This window comes from Daucus carota, chromosome 2 (genome assembly GCF_001625215.2).
Source record: "Daucus carota subsp. sativus chromosome 2, DH1 v3.0, whole genome shotgun sequence".
Taxonomy (NCBI): Eukaryota; Viridiplantae; Streptophyta; class Magnoliopsida; order Apiales; family Apiaceae; genus Daucus; species Daucus carota.
In genome coordinates, this window is record NC_030382.2 from 1,881,375 (window position 1) to 1,901,113 (window position 19,739).

General features: G+C 35.2%; 1 protein-coding gene across 1 annotated transcript; it reads right to left on the reverse strand.

Annotated features, from left to right (window-relative positions):
* Positions 1-5,916: 5,916 nt before the first annotated feature.
* Positions 5,917-9,371, reverse strand: LOC135150097 (probable plastidic glucose transporter 2). Its single transcript, XM_064086258.1, has 4 exons — positions 8,737-9,371; positions 8,380-8,448; positions 6,810-6,963; positions 5,917-6,229 (listed from the first exon to the last, which is right to left on the reverse strand). Exons 1-4 carry the CDS (start codon positions 8,782-8,784, stop codon positions 6,204-6,206), a joined length of 297 nt encoding a protein of 98 aa, XP_063942328.1. The 5' UTR covers positions 8,785-9,371; the 3' UTR covers positions 5,917-6,203.
* Positions 9,372-19,739: the final 10,368 nt, after the last annotated feature.

A 19,739-nucleotide genomic window follows, 5' to 3' on the forward strand; every position in this document is an offset into this window, starting at 1 on the left:
ATTCGTTTGAAGTATATAACAATTATTTGAGAATCTTGGATGCATGTTTTCACATTGTCTGTATATTATATATTGTAGACAATCTAGTATCAAATGGGATAGCAGAAGATTAGATTGTCAGACTCCTTATATAATATAATAAAGGTTCACAGTCGAGGTGGTGTTAGACAAACCACTGGAACGGCTGAAGTATTATTTGGAAATAGTTTATCTTGACTATTGAATAATACTTATATACTTTGTGTATATTGAACGGGATCAAAATAGTAGAATAATTGTTTCTTTAATTCTGACAATAAAGAACTAAGATTCTATGATGTTATTAATGCTTAAGTTCTTAATCCGGATATAGTGATTGACACTTGTATTTAATGCACATGCCTTGACTCATAAATTAAGTAATTTATTTTAAATTACGAATTTATGTATTGGGCAATGACATTATATACAGAGTGGGATATTGACTATAAAAGGAAACCGTGTCCGAAAAATATATTCGGGTGATGATGTCCTCTTGAAAGCTCATAAAGATAATTATGCTTTAGTCCTGCAGGCAGATTTGTTCTTGCATAATTATAAGGTTGAGTGGATGATCAAGGATAAAAGATATTGATTAAATTAATTGTCAGAAATTAATTTAATTAATGGACATGCGATATCTTGAACATGGGGAATTTATAAGCAATTAATATGGGAGCCGAATTAAATAATTAATTTACGGAATTAGGAAAGGTAGTGCAAATATTAGTTCTTTAGTGGATAGAATTAATATTTAATGACATTGGGCCTGGCCCGGAATGTCATTGGAAGGCCTGACCTAATGATCCATGATCCCTGCTGTAGCCTATATATATTCTCGTTCTCCTAAAGCTGAAAGACACACCAAAACGAATTAATCCTAGAGTCAGAGAGAGGCAGACGTTTTTCTCAAGGAGACAGCTAGGGTTTTGGGTTTTCGGAGCTTTAAGGAGAGGCACACCTTGGGAGATCGAAGGCCACACTTCGTCCGAGGAGAATCAAGGAATACAGTAGAAGACGTGGATTTGAATCGCTTGCGCCGTAGCGATTAAGGTTAATATTATGTTCGAACTTTTAATTAGTATCATAAAACGCAGGACCGAGGTCCGATTGTTCCTACAGATAGTTGGTTATGGTAGAAGAAGCTCTCACACCTCAAATTCAAAACTATGAACTCTCTGGTCAAGAGAGATTTGGTGAGAGGTTTTCTTCCCTAGAATTTACATCTGATGATCTCTGTGAAGCTTGTCAGAAAGGAAAAGCAAAGAGAGCATCTCACAAAAGCAAGACCATCAGTAGTATCACTGACCCATTACAACTTTTGCATATGGATTTGTTTGGCCCAGTGAATGTTACATCAATTGATGGAGGAACATATTCTTTGGTTATTGTGGATGACTTCTCTAAATTTACTTGGGTTTACTTCCTATCTTCCAAGGATGAAACTCCCCTGACAGTAATTGATCATATCAAGAAAGTTGAATTGGAAAAGGGTCTTCCTGTAAAAGTTATAAGGTCCGCTAATGGCACGAAGTTAAAGAATTAAACCTTAGTCAATTTTTACTCTGAAAAGGGAATCAACAGAAGGAATGAATAGAAAGTACTCAGCACCAAGGACTCCTCAACAAAATGGAGTCGTCGAAAGAAAGAATCGTACACTGATTGAAGCTGCTTTTACAATGATTGCTGAAGCAAAGCTTCCTCTGTACTTTTGGGCTGAAGCTGTGAGCACTGCCTGCTACACCCAGAATCGAACTTTGATCAATAAGGATTACATGAAACGCCATTTCAGCTGTTTAACAATGTAATATCCGGGATTTTGACGTGTATTTGTTTATATCAGTATGTGAACGTTATGTGAATTAATTGTGAATTATATGTTAAGTGACATGTTAAATGATTGCCTATGTATGTTATGACTTGTTAAATTATAATTTTTATATGATCAGATCAAAATATGGAAAATTTAGGCACCCACTTGGCAAATTATGGATTATTATATGATTTGATATTTGATTTAATGATTTAATTAAGTATATTATAAAATATTATTATTAAATTGATTTTAAACCCGTTTACTCGATAATTAAACCCCGAGGGGCTTCCGGGAAAGTTTCGCCGGTTTGTTATTCGAGATATTTTGAATATCAATAATTAAACTCGTTTATCGTATCAATAATTGTGTACACCGAATAATTTTAACACCCCAAATTATCTTGACTCAAGCATTATATTTTCGTACTTCGTGCCAGACAAAGCTCGGAGCCCCATAAGTTTCTCGTAATGTGTGTATTTAATATTTATCTTTAAAGTCGGTCCCGAACGGATCAGTTTTATTAATACTTAATGATTAAGAAGTGTATTTTATATCCGGTATGATCCAAATGGGGGCCAGTTATTCGTAATTATAAATAGGATAATTATTATTTTATTTTTTATAATTATCATTTCAATACACGAGAATCGAGAGAAACTGGTTTATCGTTCTTCGCGTTCTTGGGGTTCAATCGAAGTTTTGAAGGCGTTATCGGACTCAGAATCAAGCATACAAGTAGTCCAATCGAAGGTATCGACGCGTAGAATCCATATCAAGTCTCAAAAACAGGTATAGATTCACCGTTAGGGAGTAATTTGAGTTTAAAAATTCGTATGAATTAGGGCTAAATTAGGGCTTTTTGATTTTGATGTGTTTTATGTGATTTTATGCTTCCATGTTGTAGATAATCTTCTCCTGATCATTTTGGTATATCATATGCATGATTTGGAGTTCAATAACATGTTCAAAATTGAGTTTAATTCTCGAATTCATAAATTAGGGTTTACATGCGTTGAATGTTCTTAATTGAAAATTGGGCATTTTTAATCTAGGAATCTAGAGGATGTGTGGTTAGTACCATTAGATAGAGCATGAAGAGAGGAATCTCGAGGTGGTGGCCGTGTGACCCCGGAGTCGAGCTCGCCGGAGCTTCGAAGCTTGACGGCGGCGTCGACTTTTCGGCGCCTATTACGGCCAAACGGCTTAACCATCGGTGATTTTGGCAGTACCAATGGATTCCATGGAGTGTATACTTCAATTCTGCACTTTCTGAAGGCCAACGGAGGCCGGGAGAGTAATCTCCGACAAAGGTGTCGGTGGCCGACGGTAAATTACCGTTTGGTCACCACACTTTCGAAGATGGTGAAGTTATCGCACTATGGTTTCGTTTTTAACACTTTAAACCCTGTAGTTTTAAAACTTGCAATTCAGACCCTCAAGTTTTCAAAACTTGCAGTTTAAACCTTGAAGTTTCAAAAACTTTTAAAAACAGTTTTATTTAAATTATTTTTATTTCGAAAATCATTTACTTATTTTCAATAATAGTTTTTAATTATTTCTTTATTCAAAAATAAATCTAATTTAATTTATTAATTAATTTTAATTAGTAATTAATTATTATAATTAGTCAATTAATTTAAATATTAATTGATTAATTGTTTTAATTATTTATTAATTGATTTTAATTGATTTATTAATTAGATTTAATTGCTTTAATTGTTTTAAAAATCCAGAAAAATAGTTTCAAGCTTTAGAAAATTATTCAAAAATATATTGAAGGTTCATTAATCAATTTCAAGTGATTTCGAACCTTATTTCGAGTATTCGAACTTGTTCATTCAGTTATAAATTGATTCTGTTACCCGTTTTTATTCCGAAAAATGTTTAAAAACTCATAATAAATACCAGAAAAGTCATTTTAACCCCAAACCTTTTCTGAAAAGCTATTTCATTGATTCTCTTATGTGTTATGTGCTATGTGTTACTTGATTGAGATGTGAAATGCTTATGTGAACGTTATATGACTGTTTTATTCGTATCTTTTGAACCGTAAATCGGATTTAAGTGAAACGAAGGGTAGATAGAAGCTTGTTTCGATTATGAAACAAATAGGATGATATGAGAATGAATACTGATAGATGAATATTATGATTATCAGAGAAGGACAGGCTTAGAAAAGGGAAGCAAGTAGTGTTGGAGTGATTCTGTTTAGTGAAAGCTATAGAGAGAAGTAAAGCTTCAGAATAAGGCAAGTGTTCTATTCTCAACTTATACTTCTGTATACTCCTTGAGTTACTCTGCTACATTGATATTGTTGTTCTGGATAAGTTTGAAAGTACACCTGTTGATATATTGTGCTATTGACCCTGATTATTGATAAACCTTATTCAATCCTTTCAACACCTGAATTACAAGCTAAACCTTGATTTTGATTTCAATTGAACTCGTACCCATTTCTTTGAGACTTGGAAACACAAATCATTTACTTTGATATACCTTGATCCTTGAATAACCAAACAGTACCAGCCCATATGCCACGACACTTCACCAAGTTATACAATGTCCTACCAAAACACCTAAATTGAATCTTTAAAGAATGTTCGCACATATACACCCTAACACTTGAATTTCCTTCAAGACAAACATAACTGGAACCTTAAGCCATTCTCAATTGCTTTACTTCTTCTACAAACACCAGAATATTTTCACCATATACTTGATCTTTCTTTCAACTTCAAGCCATTCTTCGAACATATTGTGGTGATATTTGAACCTAATTCTGAATTGTCTTTTAATCTGGATAAGTATTGCAACCCTCGTTATAATGATTCTGATTTGACGATTATGATTCTGTTTTAGTAATATTGCTTCTGTTCAAACGATATTGATTCTGAATTACTGGGATGTTGTTGATTTTATTATGTTGTTAAAGAATTGGATAGTTTTATAAATGTGGACCAGATTCGTGGTCAGACCAGATTCATGGTCATTAGGCCAATGTGTGCCTTGGATCCAGTAATAGAGCTTGGTATGGACCTAGCTCGGGGTTAGTGCGTGACTGATCAGCAGCCTAACCTTGGTTTTTAAATAAAAATATGAATATGCAATTCTAATCACTGCTTTAAAAAGGGATTTGATATCCTGATTCATTCTTATTGATAATTGTTGAACTTCAGTTTATTGTTTATATTGCTTGCTGAGCTGTAAGCTCACTCTTGCGATTCTTTATGTTCTTTTCCAGTGAAGAAAGAGAATACTGTTAGCGAGGACCCACAGACTAGTCATCAAGCCAAGGTATCAGGATGAGTGTTGGAGAGCCTTGCTAGGAGTTGCTGATATTATGAACTTTTGAGTATCTTTTGTGTGTAAGCACTGCGCTGAGGTTTGTAAGTTGTAAGATATTGATTGGGATTCGACGTATTGTAATATAAGTTAAGTTGTGGCTTGTTTCATACTATAACCTGAAGCGATCCATGGATATTTAGGGTCTTTGCATATATTGTTATTGTTTACAGGTTTATATTGTGGTGTGACCCCCAAGTTTATGACCCGGATTTGGAGGGCGTCACAAACAACAAGAAACCAACTACTAAAAATCTGCTAATACACATTAGGCAAAAACTGATGTCCCATAGAATTGTAACTGATGTTATTGTGGGCGATGTTAAAGATACCTGTCTTTAACATTAGTTAATAACTGATGTCTATTGTTGGATTTAACATCGGTTCTGTACACCTAATTGATGTATATTATACTCTTTAACATTAGTTTTGTAAGTTTTGATGATATCTATTGTACTCATTTACATCGGTTAATAACTGATGTTAAAGATTAGTGCCTTTAACATCGCCGACAAAGACATCGCTTGAATTTTTTACTTACATCAGCTAATAACTGATGTCTATAGCCTTTAACATCAGTTCAACTTCAAAAAAACTGATGTTATAACATTTGATTAACATCATTTCTTTACTCATTAACTGATGTAATAACATTGAATTAACATCATTTTTATACGCCAGAAATATGAAACCAAGAAACAACCAAGTCAACACCTAGAAATAACCAAATCAACGCCAAATCTTATTAATGCATATATAAACCAATTGTACATACATCCATCAAATTCCAATTTCACCGACTACACATCCATCAAATCCAATGTCAATCAACTACTACACATCAATCTTATCTAAATATAAAGTACATAATCAAAGCCTGTAAAGCCTGTAAAGTACATGATCAAAGCTATGTCGTTTAAGTTTGTTCCTGGAAGATGAACTTTTGTGCCATCCAGCCCTTTTAAATGCACCACCACCTGTAGCAACTCATCTAAGTAACTCACTTCTGTTATCTTTTTGAGGAGTTCTACACAAAAGTCCAATCACTTGAACCTGGATAATGAATAGGATAGCATAGCCTAAAGCAACTAATTACCAGAATTTAAAAGCTAGGACATAAAATAAAATAGCAGTAACAAGTCTGGTAGTTCAGTAGTTAAAGGCAAAAGGGATAACTTTCGCTTAGTACTTTGATATGTATACTTCAACCTAGTAGATTTTTACTGTATCTGACAAAAGTAAAACTTATTCTAGACATGCTAAAAGCTAAAACACTCTTTTCGACCATATATATATAAGTGCTATTGAGCATGTACAGTTAATAATTTAGTATATAAAGCCACTGGTCGATGAAGCATGTACCAATAAAATTTAAAACTCCTATAAAGGCATTTGCAAGATTCGTAGGTACTCCCGCACTTCTAAATACAGTAAAAGAGAAATAAAATACCACATTTATCCCAGATAGTTGTTGTAAAGCAAAAAGAGTTGACCCGATAAAAACATCTACAAAAGTAAAAAGTGAATAAAAAAGCACTTTGGATATATTACATGTAAAAAATTGGGGAAACCAAAACAATACAGCACTAAATCTGTAGAAGACTTTCATATAAAATATACATGTGTACAATACCTCTGAAATGAGGTCCATGAATCAATTCTGAAAAGCTAACAGTATATGTCTCATCCCCTCTATCTGACTTCGAAAATTCTGCCATCGCATATTTCCCATGCATTCCTCCTAGGAGTCTCTCGAACTGGTACTTATCTTCACAAATTCTTCCTTGCTATAATCAAATCAGATATGAAGAAATTATATTATTTTGCCAAGTCAGAAGGATAAAAGACCAACTTTGGTTGCATTTATAATTGGCGGCCTGGATTTCAAATTTCATATTCTCAAGTTTCAAGCATAGGACCATGAAAGTCCCTTTCTTAGCTTGTATAGATTCTCTGTCTAAATTCAGTTCCTCCAATATTATTGGCCAGTTCGAAGGGGAACAAATGGTGGAGTGACCAAAGCAGGACTCATAGCTGCTGTTGCGGCTGGAAGCATCATTGGGCTGACTTATACTCTCATGGTATTTTTTACAACAAACTCTATGTTTGATAAATCCCTAAATCAGCTACTGATGATACCACTTTCTACTCTAGCAGGACTATGTGAGAGTGTTATTGATTCTTTGCTAGGGGCCACACTCCAATTTACTAGATTCTGTAGTGTCCGTAACAACGTAAATTCCATATATTGCTTGCTGCACTATTATCTATATTTTTCTGTAATTGATATGAATAGATTTCAAAACATATTAATATGTTTAGAGCAAACTGTCATTCAGTATGATTTCTATCATCATCTACTTAAAAACAGCCATCTGTCGTTGGCTATGGAATACGGAATTGGCTAATCCTTTTTAACTGTATTAGCACTTACTTTTTTATTATTTTAATTTGAAGTAAAGTTTAATTGACCTCTTCACAGAAAACGTTTGCAACTAACTTCTCATAAGAAATAAACTTTTGCAATTCTAAACTTTAGTATTTAATAATGCCTCTATTTCATTTAGTAAAAAAAAAGAGCCTCCATTTCACTGGATCAGTGACAGAAAATTTGTTTGGTTAAGTCGGATGTATGCTCTCCTTTTTTTATGTTGATAAGTAGCAGTATTCTCTTGTCTTGCAAGGCATACTAAAACAAATGGTGGAAGTCAGGTGGAATTTAGTAATATACCTTGATAAAAACACATATACACTGAGAATAAATGATTTATGTGCTCTATAATGAAAAGATACATAACCAAAGTAGGAGAAGTTAGCATTCCTTAGTTCGAGCCCTGCTAAACTTTTGAGTTCAAGAGATTCGCTAGCATATAAAATAATCAAGTGCACAAAATCTTATTAAGTATCGGTAGAAACTGTCTTATTTTTAATAAGGGTACAATTTTCACAAAGAAAATACCCTTGAGAGCGAGGGCTCCTAAACTATATCTAAACAATAATTTGACGACCTTTGTCACCAGGCAAAGCAGACTTGCCTCGGTCGCGACACTCTGAATAATATAGCAGTTTACATACTAACAATGTTTGACACACAGAAAAAGACACCATCACAAAAGCACATCCAACAAAAAAATCATGTAAGAACTATTTCTTTAAACTGGACCGATAAATCAAAACATGTGTTGATCTTGTGTTCTTCATACCTTCCGTGTCAGACATCGACAACACACGAACTTCATTTCCATCATGTCCGCCACACCATTTCGTAAATGCTAATAACAAACAACACATATATGTCCATAAATACAAATCACAATTATATAAAAAAAACACCCCACTCATAATATTGATATACGAATCCGTATTATTTATGCTATACAAGTTTAAAGTACATCAAAAAGGGTAAATATATACTATTACTACATTATAAATTGCTCTCTTAAACTATCGAGAAGCAACATACACAACATACAAAAGCAATTAGATCGATTGATACGAGGTTTACAAAAGCGGTGACCCCCAGTTTAAAATTTGGTATTTAATTACTAATTAAAACTTACCCACTTAAAATTTCGATCTTTTGAACCTTCAACTATAGTTTTGAACATCAGTTAAGCTCCGAATTTTTCAAACTCCGACCTCTGAGTTTCAATTAGTGAGAGAGCAGTGAGATTGGGATGGGTAAAGTTTCTGAGAAGATGGATGGCCTGTGAGCACGGAGAATGAGATGCGGGTAGGCCAGGGAGGCCAGAGAGATGAGCTTGGAGAAGGGGGCTAGGGTTACGTGTTTTGTGTTTTTGTTGACTGAGATATGTTTAATGTTTTGTTTTAATTATGTAATGTTATGTTTTTTTTTATTTATATTTGTAATGTGTTGAGTTGTAATGTGTTGGTCATTTTAATTTATGTGTGTGTGAGAGTAGTTTTTATTAATTTAATATTTTATTTTAGATGAATAATTATAATTTTTAATATTTTTTAAATATTTTAAAGTTATAATATATATGATTTGTGTATTTTAATGATTTTGATTATATAAATTTTTATATGTATGTGTTTGTAGTTGAATGATTTTATTTTAAAGTTTTGTGTTTTGAATATTGGAGGGAGATGAAATTTGTTTAAGGGAGAGAAGTTGGATTTTTATAAGGGAGTGAAATTTTTGATAAGGGGGGAAATGAGGGTGGGAATGGTGGAAACTTTTTTTAAACACGTACCTTACACATCAGTTGCATAAATAACTGATGTCTAAAGTATTTTAACACATCAGTTTAACTGAAATTGATGTTAAAAGCAGTTTTAACATCAGTGGCAATTCTAATTGATGTTAAATGTGTGATGTCTATTCCACTTTTTCTAGTAGTGTATGTCAAACATCTTCATGTCTTTGGAGCCAAATGCTATGTTCTCAAAGATGGGGAAGAGAATTTGAGTAAGTTTGAACCAAATGCATATGAAGCAATCTTTGTTGGTTATACCAATATAGCTTATAGTGTTTTTGTTATTGACACTCTGTCAGTGAAAGTTAGTGTCAATGTAACATTTCATGACATTAAACTCCCAAGTCTACAATCTGCCAATCCATCTAAGTCTCTGAAGTTTGATAACTATCCAAATTCAGATTCAGATGATGATATGCCACCTGAGGTTGCAACAGGAGATGACAACAATGATGGCGATGATCCAGGCAATGGTGGAGGATGAAATGCACATGTTTAGCCTATTTGTATTTAAGAGTATCAACTCAACTCTGATAAGAAAGAAAGTAAAATAGCAAGCTCTATTAAAGAAATCCGTACGAAGAACGTCAAGTGATTTATTAAAATCATATGTCTGAAGAATTTCAGGATGCTGCTGCACACAACTGAAAGAAGTTCATTAATATGTTCAAGCCTCAGTGTACAAATAATATTTTGTAGCACGTCCAGAAGTCCAGAAGGTATAAAGTTTTAATACTTTATTTATTCGAAGATTCCAATCTATTTCTACTTATGAAGAAGAACTACGAAGACAAAGACTCGACGAACAAGCCACTTCTCAAATGTTTATATGATAAATAATATTTGATTCAGCTAGATACAGATGAACCAGACAGTACATGTGACACCCCTAGATCGGGGGTTAGCAATCTAGGTTGTTACAATCATCATAATTCCCAATTAATGATACTTATCTCCATATGTCCACTTATCACAGTTATAACCCCATCAATACGTATGCCAACAGATTATAGTTCTCAGAAACAACAATACATATTTTAAGTTGTGAAAACATCAGAATAGAAATCATTACAAACCAAGTTAAATCCTTCCCTAGGATAGAGGCTAATACCTTTCCTACGTGGAACAGTATTAGACACAAAAGGTTCTTAGTACTTTAAAGGTTACATATCCAAATGATTCAACCCTAACTGACCACACCTACTACCTGGGGTGGAATGCTCGCGAACATCCTATGGAATAGCTGCGCGTTTCCCACGCGCTTCCTGGGGGTAAGCTTTGTCGGGGCCATGCTGCTGATCTGTTGTGTTGTAATATATATATATATAGATATGCAGAAAAACAAGAATGAGCGATATAGCTCAGCAGTAGCATAATAACATATAGCATAATCTCAGTTCATTAAAATATAAAAAGGAACTGTCCGGTTATAATCGTACCGTATTCTTTTACTTATCGAGGAACTAAAGTTCTCTGCTTAAACTTAGTTCGTTTTACCCTCTCGATAGTACGTCAAGGATTTCGTAATTCACTGATCACACACTATCGGTAATTCAGCACCTAGGCTTTCATTACAGTGCATATCACAATTCCAATTGGAATAAAGAGACTTTACTGGAGTATACCCCGATACTTGCTGATCAGGCATCGTATCGTCAATTCAATCTTTTCTACTAGTAGATGGACGACTTCCCTTTCGGTTATCACCCAGACCGCATATGGGTCTATTATGCTTTTCGGGCATCTATTTCATTGCCGAGCAGATATTATGCTTTTCGGGCATCTATTTCACTGCCTAACATAATAATATTTTACACAAGTACTTCTAGTCCCGAGATGATTCTACCTTATGACTCGATCGACAAGAATCATCGTTCCCCGAGTAATTATCCACTCGTTGGTAGATTGTCTATCATATTACACCTACCTCCGGAATTATTAAGGGAGGTAGTAGATACTTGTGTGTTGACTTTAGTCAACTGATAGAGTAAGCGTTTTGACTTAGAAGTTAGGATTTGGGAGTGGGTCGGAATTTGATTTGAAATATCAATGTGAAGAGGGAACCTTATTAAGGTGTACAATATTAGAAGTCAGAGTGATGTAAGAAGCTTATTGTTCGCTTATTCTTTGAGAACTCCTTTTATAAAGAAAAGGGCTTAGGAAAACTTAGGTTTGTCCAGACAATCGTATACCTCTTTTGATTCCTTTTTAAAACGGTTTTATGATTTTTAAATCACTCGTACAATATGTATTCATTTCTTAAGTCACTGAAAATATTTAATCATAGGTTAAATTAGCTTTAACCTCGTGGTTTGGAAAGCTTTTATAAATCGATGAATGTTTTGAAATTCGTATTTGAAACCCATGTTTGATAATATATCTTTGATTCATAAAATACTTAATGGAAATACTTGACTTTATTTAATAGTTCCAAAGAGCGTTCATAGCCAGTTATTCGAATACTTATTATCATTATATGAAAATATACTGTCTCCGGTGCTTTCCGGGTTTTTGGATGATAAATTTAAAGGACATTCCAACTCCCATTTGATATTTGGATAATGGTACATACTCTTCTACCCTTGGCCTTGTATGCCTTGGGCCATCTTGGTATGTACAGATATATATATTTATGTACACAATGTCGTTACGCCTCAATTGCATAATCGTTGCGCTTTAATGCAAATTCAATTTAGCAGTTATGCATATAATTATATCACAACAACAACAGTTATCAAAATATCCATATGTAGGGATTTTCAAGTTTGGAAAACTTGCCTGAGGATCTCGAGGTGGGGTGATTCCGGGATTCGGGACGAAAATCTAGAATAATCAATATCGTTCGATTAGTCCCTTAACAAGGATTACTATCACATTTTACGACTCTCGAGATTTATTAAACGTACGAAGTTGACTCATCCTAGACCTTGGATCTACTTAACATATTTACTACGTCTTCAAGTGTCAATCACATTGACCATTAATACCTTAACGCATTAATCAATATGTACTTAAGTTTTTTATTATTCGAGCGATTCTCTGCTCGCGACCTCACTGCGCAGCCCCTACTCAATCATTTTTATAAAATCGAAATTTCAACATTTTCAATCAATTCTTTTTGGGTTGTTTTCTACTCTCCGAGTCCCTTCTTCAAACAAATCACCAATGTCTAGTTCACTGTTTAAGTAGCCCGAATTCAGTAGCAAAATCACTAAACCGTTGCGATTTTTATCGCGTGTGCTTGCTAGACTAAAACGGCCATAACTTTTTAACAACAAATCCAATCAAGATGATCCTTATATGCTTAGAAACTAAAAAACAAGACCTTTACTGTCATGGGCCGTGGTCTTTAAGGTATCACATTTTTCTATCCGAAAATGGGGAGCAAACAGCCCAGTGGTCAACAAACCCATCACACATGCTCCTACTTAACATGCTTCTTAATTTCAAGCCAAATCATTTAATCACATGGACATTCCATAATCACTAACAACACTTAATCTACATATTTTGAACCATATTAGTTCAAGCTCATGACAACCACAATGTAGCCTAGCAATCATCTAGCAAAATCTTGGCCAAGAACACAACCATTACATCAAAACTCATGCTACTAACACCACTTACAAATATTTCAAAAACCTTGCCATAACTTGAAAGATGGAAGAGTATTATACCTTTCTTGGGATGGTGTTAACACTAACTAAGGGTTTGTGAGCTTGGATGAACCTTGATCTCTTACTAACTAGCTTGAAACTCCATGAAAACACAAGAAAAACATAGTTAGTTACTATTCGCCAAGACACTAGCTCATTTATTTGACATGGCTATACTTGGTGGGTTGCCATGAAATTAAAATCTCACCTTAGTTATACCTTAAGGAAGCTTGGGATAAATTTTGAGGATTTATGGAGCTTGGATGGGTGGAGAAAATTTTTCTCTTTCACCCTTTTCTTACTAGGGCCGATGGCAAGCTTTTGTGTGTGTGTGGGGGGGGGGGGTGTTCTTGCTTGGTGCTTGCTTGCTTGTGCTAGATACTTGGTTAAACACTTGCTTGCATGTGTTCCTCTCATCATTACAAGTACCCAATGCTTGCACCAACACTTCACTCCAAGCTTGCAATTGTCAAAGCAAATCCCATGAATCTAGGAAGCATGTGCACTAGTTACTATTCTAGTTTAGTTAATGTAATGCTAGTTCATTTACCAAGTATCTTGGTTAGCTTCCTAACTAGCTAGTTGCATGGCATTTGCATGGGGTTTGCATGGGGTTTCAAGTTGTCTTGCCAACTTATGAATTTATCAATCCTTCGCTATAATGTTAGTGCGACATTTATTCTTGAATACTCCGTTGCGTTGGAATTCCTGACATCGTCCTTGATCATCTCATCTTTTCATCTTTTGTTCCATAATAATATAAAATCTCTTACCTAAAGAATAATTACCATACCATAATCCAACACATGCATATTTATAGCTGTCGCAATCGCGATAGAATTACTCCTCATGATTTATCCGAAATCTTTACATTGCTAACAAGGTCTTACATGAACTCTCTTGAGTTACACCATCTCATTTAATCAAATAAGGTTTTAAAATATTACAAATTTTGGGGTTCTTACAGTACATTTGTGTGTCAGCTACTCAGATTAAATATTCTGCATCAACAATAGGTGGTCGTTCAATCAAGACAAAGAATCAGATCTTTTAAAGGAAGTCAGAAGACCTGCTGCTGATGAAGTGCTCAATATAATTATTCTTTTAATTTATTCACATATCAAAATAATTATATAAGTTATGTAATTTATTTATTAAATTGATTCACACTTGAATTAATTTAATTTATGAATTTATATGATTAATATAATTAAGTGAATAATTATTGGATTAATTATATAAAAGAAAATTCATTTATATTGTTTTTGGGCACGGTATGACAATCATATAGATTGTCATACCGCACCTGGAAGGTTCCATTTATCAGTTGGCATGACAATGTTCTCATTGTCATATCGTTTCAGTTGGCATGACAAATTCTCAGTTTGTCATACCGAATTGAACATGGCATGACAATTCTATACATTGTCATACCGAATATAAGTGGCATGACAATCTTATAGATTGTCATACTGTTTCATACCTTAGCCACCAAGTCACATGTCATGCTGCATTGTCATACCGAATTTTATTTGGTTCAGATTGTCATACCGACCCAATTGTAGCATGACAATAGCTTAGATTGTCATACTGATCCATGTAATTGTCATAGCACTTTGTAGCATTGTCATGCCTAGCTTTGTCATACTAGTTCAAAGGTTTGCCTATAAATATGACCATAACCTCTTCATTTGTTCTTGTTCATTGCCTTGTAAACTTTCAAGTTGCTTGTAACTTGCTATTGTTATATCCACAGTTTTCTGTGTTTTGATCACTCGGTCGTTTTATTCCGCTAAGTTAGAATACTTCCTGTCAAATTTATTCTACGAACTAGTGGACATTAAAACGAACCATATTAATTATATAACGACTTAAAAATTGTTATATTAATTAATTTGAATCTGATTAACAAGTGATACTCCAATCAGATTATTCCGCCGCGATTATTTTGTGACGATTGTATTCAACCCCCCCTTCTACAATCGTATCTGGACCTAACAATTGGCATCAGAGCGGTTGATACCATTTTTCCGTATCAGATCCTATACACACTCTATAACGTCCAGATATTTTTTATTCGAATTAATTTTATTCCAAAAATTAATTCTGATTTAAAATATTTTTCTTTCAAAAATCCAAATCTCATCCAAACACTATTCACTTCAAATCCTTAAACATGAGTACACAGAAAATCAGTAGCATAAAAATCCCACCGTTCAGCAAGGAACACTTTAGCCTATGGAAGAGGCACATGTTATTATTCCTCCGCACCGCCAACAGAAAATATATCGGGATATTAAACAAAGGTGTTTCTATTCCGATGAAAGTCATATTAGCACACGAAGAAGAAGGTGTGTTAATACCTCATCAGACCATTCCGAAAGAACTTCATGAGTACATAGATGAAGAGGGTGAACAGATGAACTTAGATGACGCTCTTCAACTGATTTTGGTAGAATCTCTAGATCCAGTAATCTACAATGCTGTTGTTAATTGTACGAACGCCAAGCAAATCAGGGATACGTTAGAGATTATCAATGAAGGCTCAGATGAAGTCAGAGAAAACAAGAAAGAGATACTCATGGCTCAGTCTGAACAGTTTGGTTCCAATCCCGGAGAAGGGATTTCAGAAGTGTTTATCAGACTTAATAATCTGATTAATAATCTAAATTTAAATGGGAAATACTACGACAAGAAAGAAGTCAACATGAAATTTCTCTTAACACTTCCTGAACATCTGGAACACAGAATCACTGCCATCAGAGAAAGCAGAGATCTGAATGAGATATCTCCGGAGAGACTCTACAGAGTGTTGAAAACTTATGAACTTGAGCAAGTTTAAAGTAAGCAGAGATATGGCTGGGGTAAAACACAGAACCATTCAAGAGCTCTAGTTGTCGAGTCATCTGTACCGGAAGAAAAGAAGGATGTTGTTGTTCCTTCTAAGACTACTCAGGAATTTGTTGTACCTGAGATGGGTCAGACTGCTTCTTCCAGTGGTGACGAAGAGTTCTATACAATGGAAGAGCTTGAATAGTTAGAAGATCAATCTCTATCACTGTTTGCCAAGAAGTTTGGAAACATGAGATTCAGGAAGAACCCCTCCTACAAGTACAAACCTACTGTCAACATGTTTCAAAAAGGAGGTTACTCATCTTCTACAAGCAAAGGAGGATACAAGACTGGGATGGTGGATAGAAGCAAGTTCAAATGCTTCAACTGTGGTGAACCTGGACCCTTTGCAACTGAATGTAAACAACCCAAGGTTCAAGGAAAGAGAAAAGATACGTACGATGAGCTGAAGCAGAAGTATGATGCACTAGTGAGAAAGCATCAGGGTACTTCTGGAGGTCAAAGCTTCAAGAGAAAATCATATTTGGCAGAAGGGAAAAGCTGGGATGATACAGATAGTGATGAAGAGGAGCAGCTAGGGAATGTTGCTCTTATGGCTAATGCTGGATCATCTTCACCTCCTCCTGTTGGAAGCTTTCAGGTAGATCCTACATGCCCTAAACTTTTTATGCAATTAGGACTTGAAAGAGATGATGCTATTAAAAAGTTGAAAGTTGCCAATCTTAAAATTGATACACTAGTCTTAGATATTCATGCTTATAAAATGAATGAGATGAACGTATTAAAACCTAAAATTGAACAACTGACTATGGATTTAGGATTACAAGTTGCTAAAGTCAGAGTTCTAGAGAAAGGTGAGATTGCTTTAAGACTTTAGCTAGACGAAGAGAAAGTGAAATGTAAAGGCTAGTAACATTACTCCCTTTAAGAAGAGTGCTGAGGAGAGAGGAATTCCTTTTGTTTTGAAAGATTCCCCTCAACCTCTGTTTAAATCCTCAGAAGCTGAACCTCTATTAGAAACTCCTGTTGGCATCAGATATGAACTCAAACAGGAAGACATTAAAATGAAAGAGAGTAATGAGAAGAGAGATGAGATCCTGACATCACTGAAACCAATCAAAGTGAAAGGCAATGTTAGGTTGCCTAAAGCTCGTTTAGGTGTCAACTCTGAGAGAACTAAATCCAACAAGCCTAATAATTTTGTGAACAGTAAGAACAGAGATAATAGATGTCATTCTACTGAGAACTTTAAACCTGTTAACAATATTAGAGTAGAATCTATTGATGTTCGTACTACTGTGACTGATATGCCTGTTGCTCCTGTTTTTGATGCATGTCATAAATCTTGTGGTGTTGATAACTGTATGCTTTGTGCTTTCAATACAATGTCTGCTTATTTTAGAATTTGCATGCTAAAAATGAAAACACATCACCTAGACAACGCACAAACAATAAGCATGCTAGATCAAAGACTGCTAGTCCTCCTCGTGTTAGGAAGGAGACTTATGTTCCAAAGCCTAAAACCAAGGTTTATAAGGCTGTTGTTAAGGAAGTAAGTTCAGTCAAGAGTGAGCCAAGTATCAGTCCAAGAGGCTCTGTTGTATTACCTGATAGAAATCAATTCTTTAAGTTTGCTGGACCCAATCAAGTGTGGGTCCCAAAGAAGGTTTAATCAAGTTGTCTTTTGCAGGGTGCCAGTGGAATTGTACGAGTTACTTGGGTGCTTGACAATGGAGCATCAATGCACATGACTGGCAACAGATCCCTGCTGGAAGACATAAGAGAAGGAGCTGGCCCAACAGTCAGTTTTGCTGATAATAGCAAAGGTCGTACTATGGGATATGACAAGTACAAAATTGGAAGGATCATCATAGAAGATATTGATATAGTTGAAGGACTTCAACATAATCTCCTGAGTGTTAGTCAGTTTTGTGACAAAGGATATTATGTTCATTTTGAAAAAGAGATATGTATCATTAAACATAGCAAGGATAAGCGTCCTTCACTATGTGGCATAAGGAAAGGCAATATATTCGTAGCTGATTTGTTTTCAGGACCAGGAAACGAAGTTCACTGTTTCTACGCTAAAGCGTCTGCTGAAGATAGTTGGTTATGGCATAAGAAACTCTCGCACTTCAACTTCAAAACCATGAACTCTCTAGTCATGAGAGATCTAGTGAGAGGTTTGCCTTCCCTGGAATTCTCAACTGATGAACTCTGTGAAGCTTGTCAGAAAGGAAAAGCGAAGAGAGCATCTAACAAAGGCAAGACCATCAATACCATTACAAGTCCACTTCACTTATTGCATATGGATTTGTTTGGCCCCATGAATGTTGCATCTATTGATGGAGGAAGATATGCCTTAGTCATTGTGGATGACTTCTCGAAGTTTACTTGGGTTTACTTCCTGGCTTCTAAGGATGAAACCCCGATGACAGTGATTGATCATATAAAGTTAGTTGAATTGGATAAAGGTGTGCCAGTGAAAGCTGTAAGGTCAGACAATGGCACGGAATTCAAGAATCAAACTCTAATCAACTTTTACTCTGATAAGGGAATTAGAAGGCAGTATTCAGCACCAAGGACTCCTCAGCAGAATGGAGTCATCGAAAGAAAGAATCGTACATTTATTGAAGCTGCAAGGACTATGATTGCTGAAGCAAAGCTTCCACTGTACTTTTGGGCTGAAGCTGTGTCTACTGCCTGCTATACCCAGAATAGAACTTTGATCAATAAGGATCATATGAAAACTCCATTTCAAATGTATGACAACAGGAAACCATATGTCAAACACCTTCATGTTTTTGGAGCTAAGTGCTATGTTCTCAAAGATGGTGAAGAGAACTTGAACAAATTTGAGCCAAAGGCATCTGAAGGAATTTTTGTTGGTTATACTAATAATGCTTATAGAGTTTTTGTAATTGATACTCTGTCAGTGAAAGTTAGTGTCAATGTTACATTTGATGACACTAAACTCCCAAGTTTACAATCTGCTGATCTATTGGAATCTCTGAAGTTTGACAACTATCCAGATTCTGATTCAGATGATGATGTGCCACCTGAGGTTGCAACAGGTGATGACAACAATGATAATGATCCAGGCAATGGTGGAGGAAATGGCAATAATGCTGGAGATTCCATTGATGCTAGTGGTGGATCATCAAGTCAACCTGGCAACAACCCAGGGGGAGATGGTGGATCAACTAGTCATACACTTCAGCTTACTGACAATACTGCTGAATCATCAAGGACACAACTTCCAAGGGAAAGGATTTGGAGCAGAGATCATCCCTTTGATTTTATAATTGGTGATCCTGATGCTGGTGTAAGGACTAGAAGTGCTACGACAAATGAATGTTTATTTTCTGGATTTCTATCTCAACTAGAACCAAAGAAAATAGATGAAGCACTTGCTGATCCTGATTGGGTTCTTGCCATGCAAGAAGAACTCAATCAATTTGAGAGACAAGAAGTCTGGGCCCTGGTTCCAAGACAAAAGGAAAGTCTACAATTGGAGCTAGATGGGTCTTCCGTAACAAGTTAGATGGTGATGGCATTGTTGTGAGAAACAAAGCCAGACTGGTTGCAAAAGGTTATTCTCAGGAAGAAGGTTATTCTCTTGGTCTTCAAGTAAGCCAAAAGGAAGATGGAATCTTTATTTCCCAATCAAAGTATGTCAGAGATCTTCTAAGAAATTACAATCTAGAAGACTCTTCTCCGGCAAAGACACCCATGGCCACTGCCACAAAGCTTGACCAGGATAAATCTGGTAAGAAAGTTGATATCACAAGCTATCGAGGTATGATTGGCTCATTACTTTATCTTACTGCAAGT

What these genes read in the sequence shown, in the direction of transcription:
- LOC135150097 (XM_064086258.1), bottom strand. Translation starts at nt 8,784, where the DNA reads ATGTTCAAAACTATAGTTGAAGGTTCAAAAGATCGAAATTTTAAGTGG. An exon ending in AAGATCGAAATTTTAAGTGG is followed by an intron (nt 8,449 to 8,736) that starts GTAAGTTTTAAT and finishes GTTTGTTATTAG; the next exon opens with CATTTACGAAATGGTGTGGC. An exon ending in GTCGATGTCTGACACGGAAG is followed by an intron (nt 6,964 to 8,379) that starts GTATGAAGAACA and finishes ATTTGATTATAG; the next exon opens with CAAGGAAGAATTTGTGAAGA.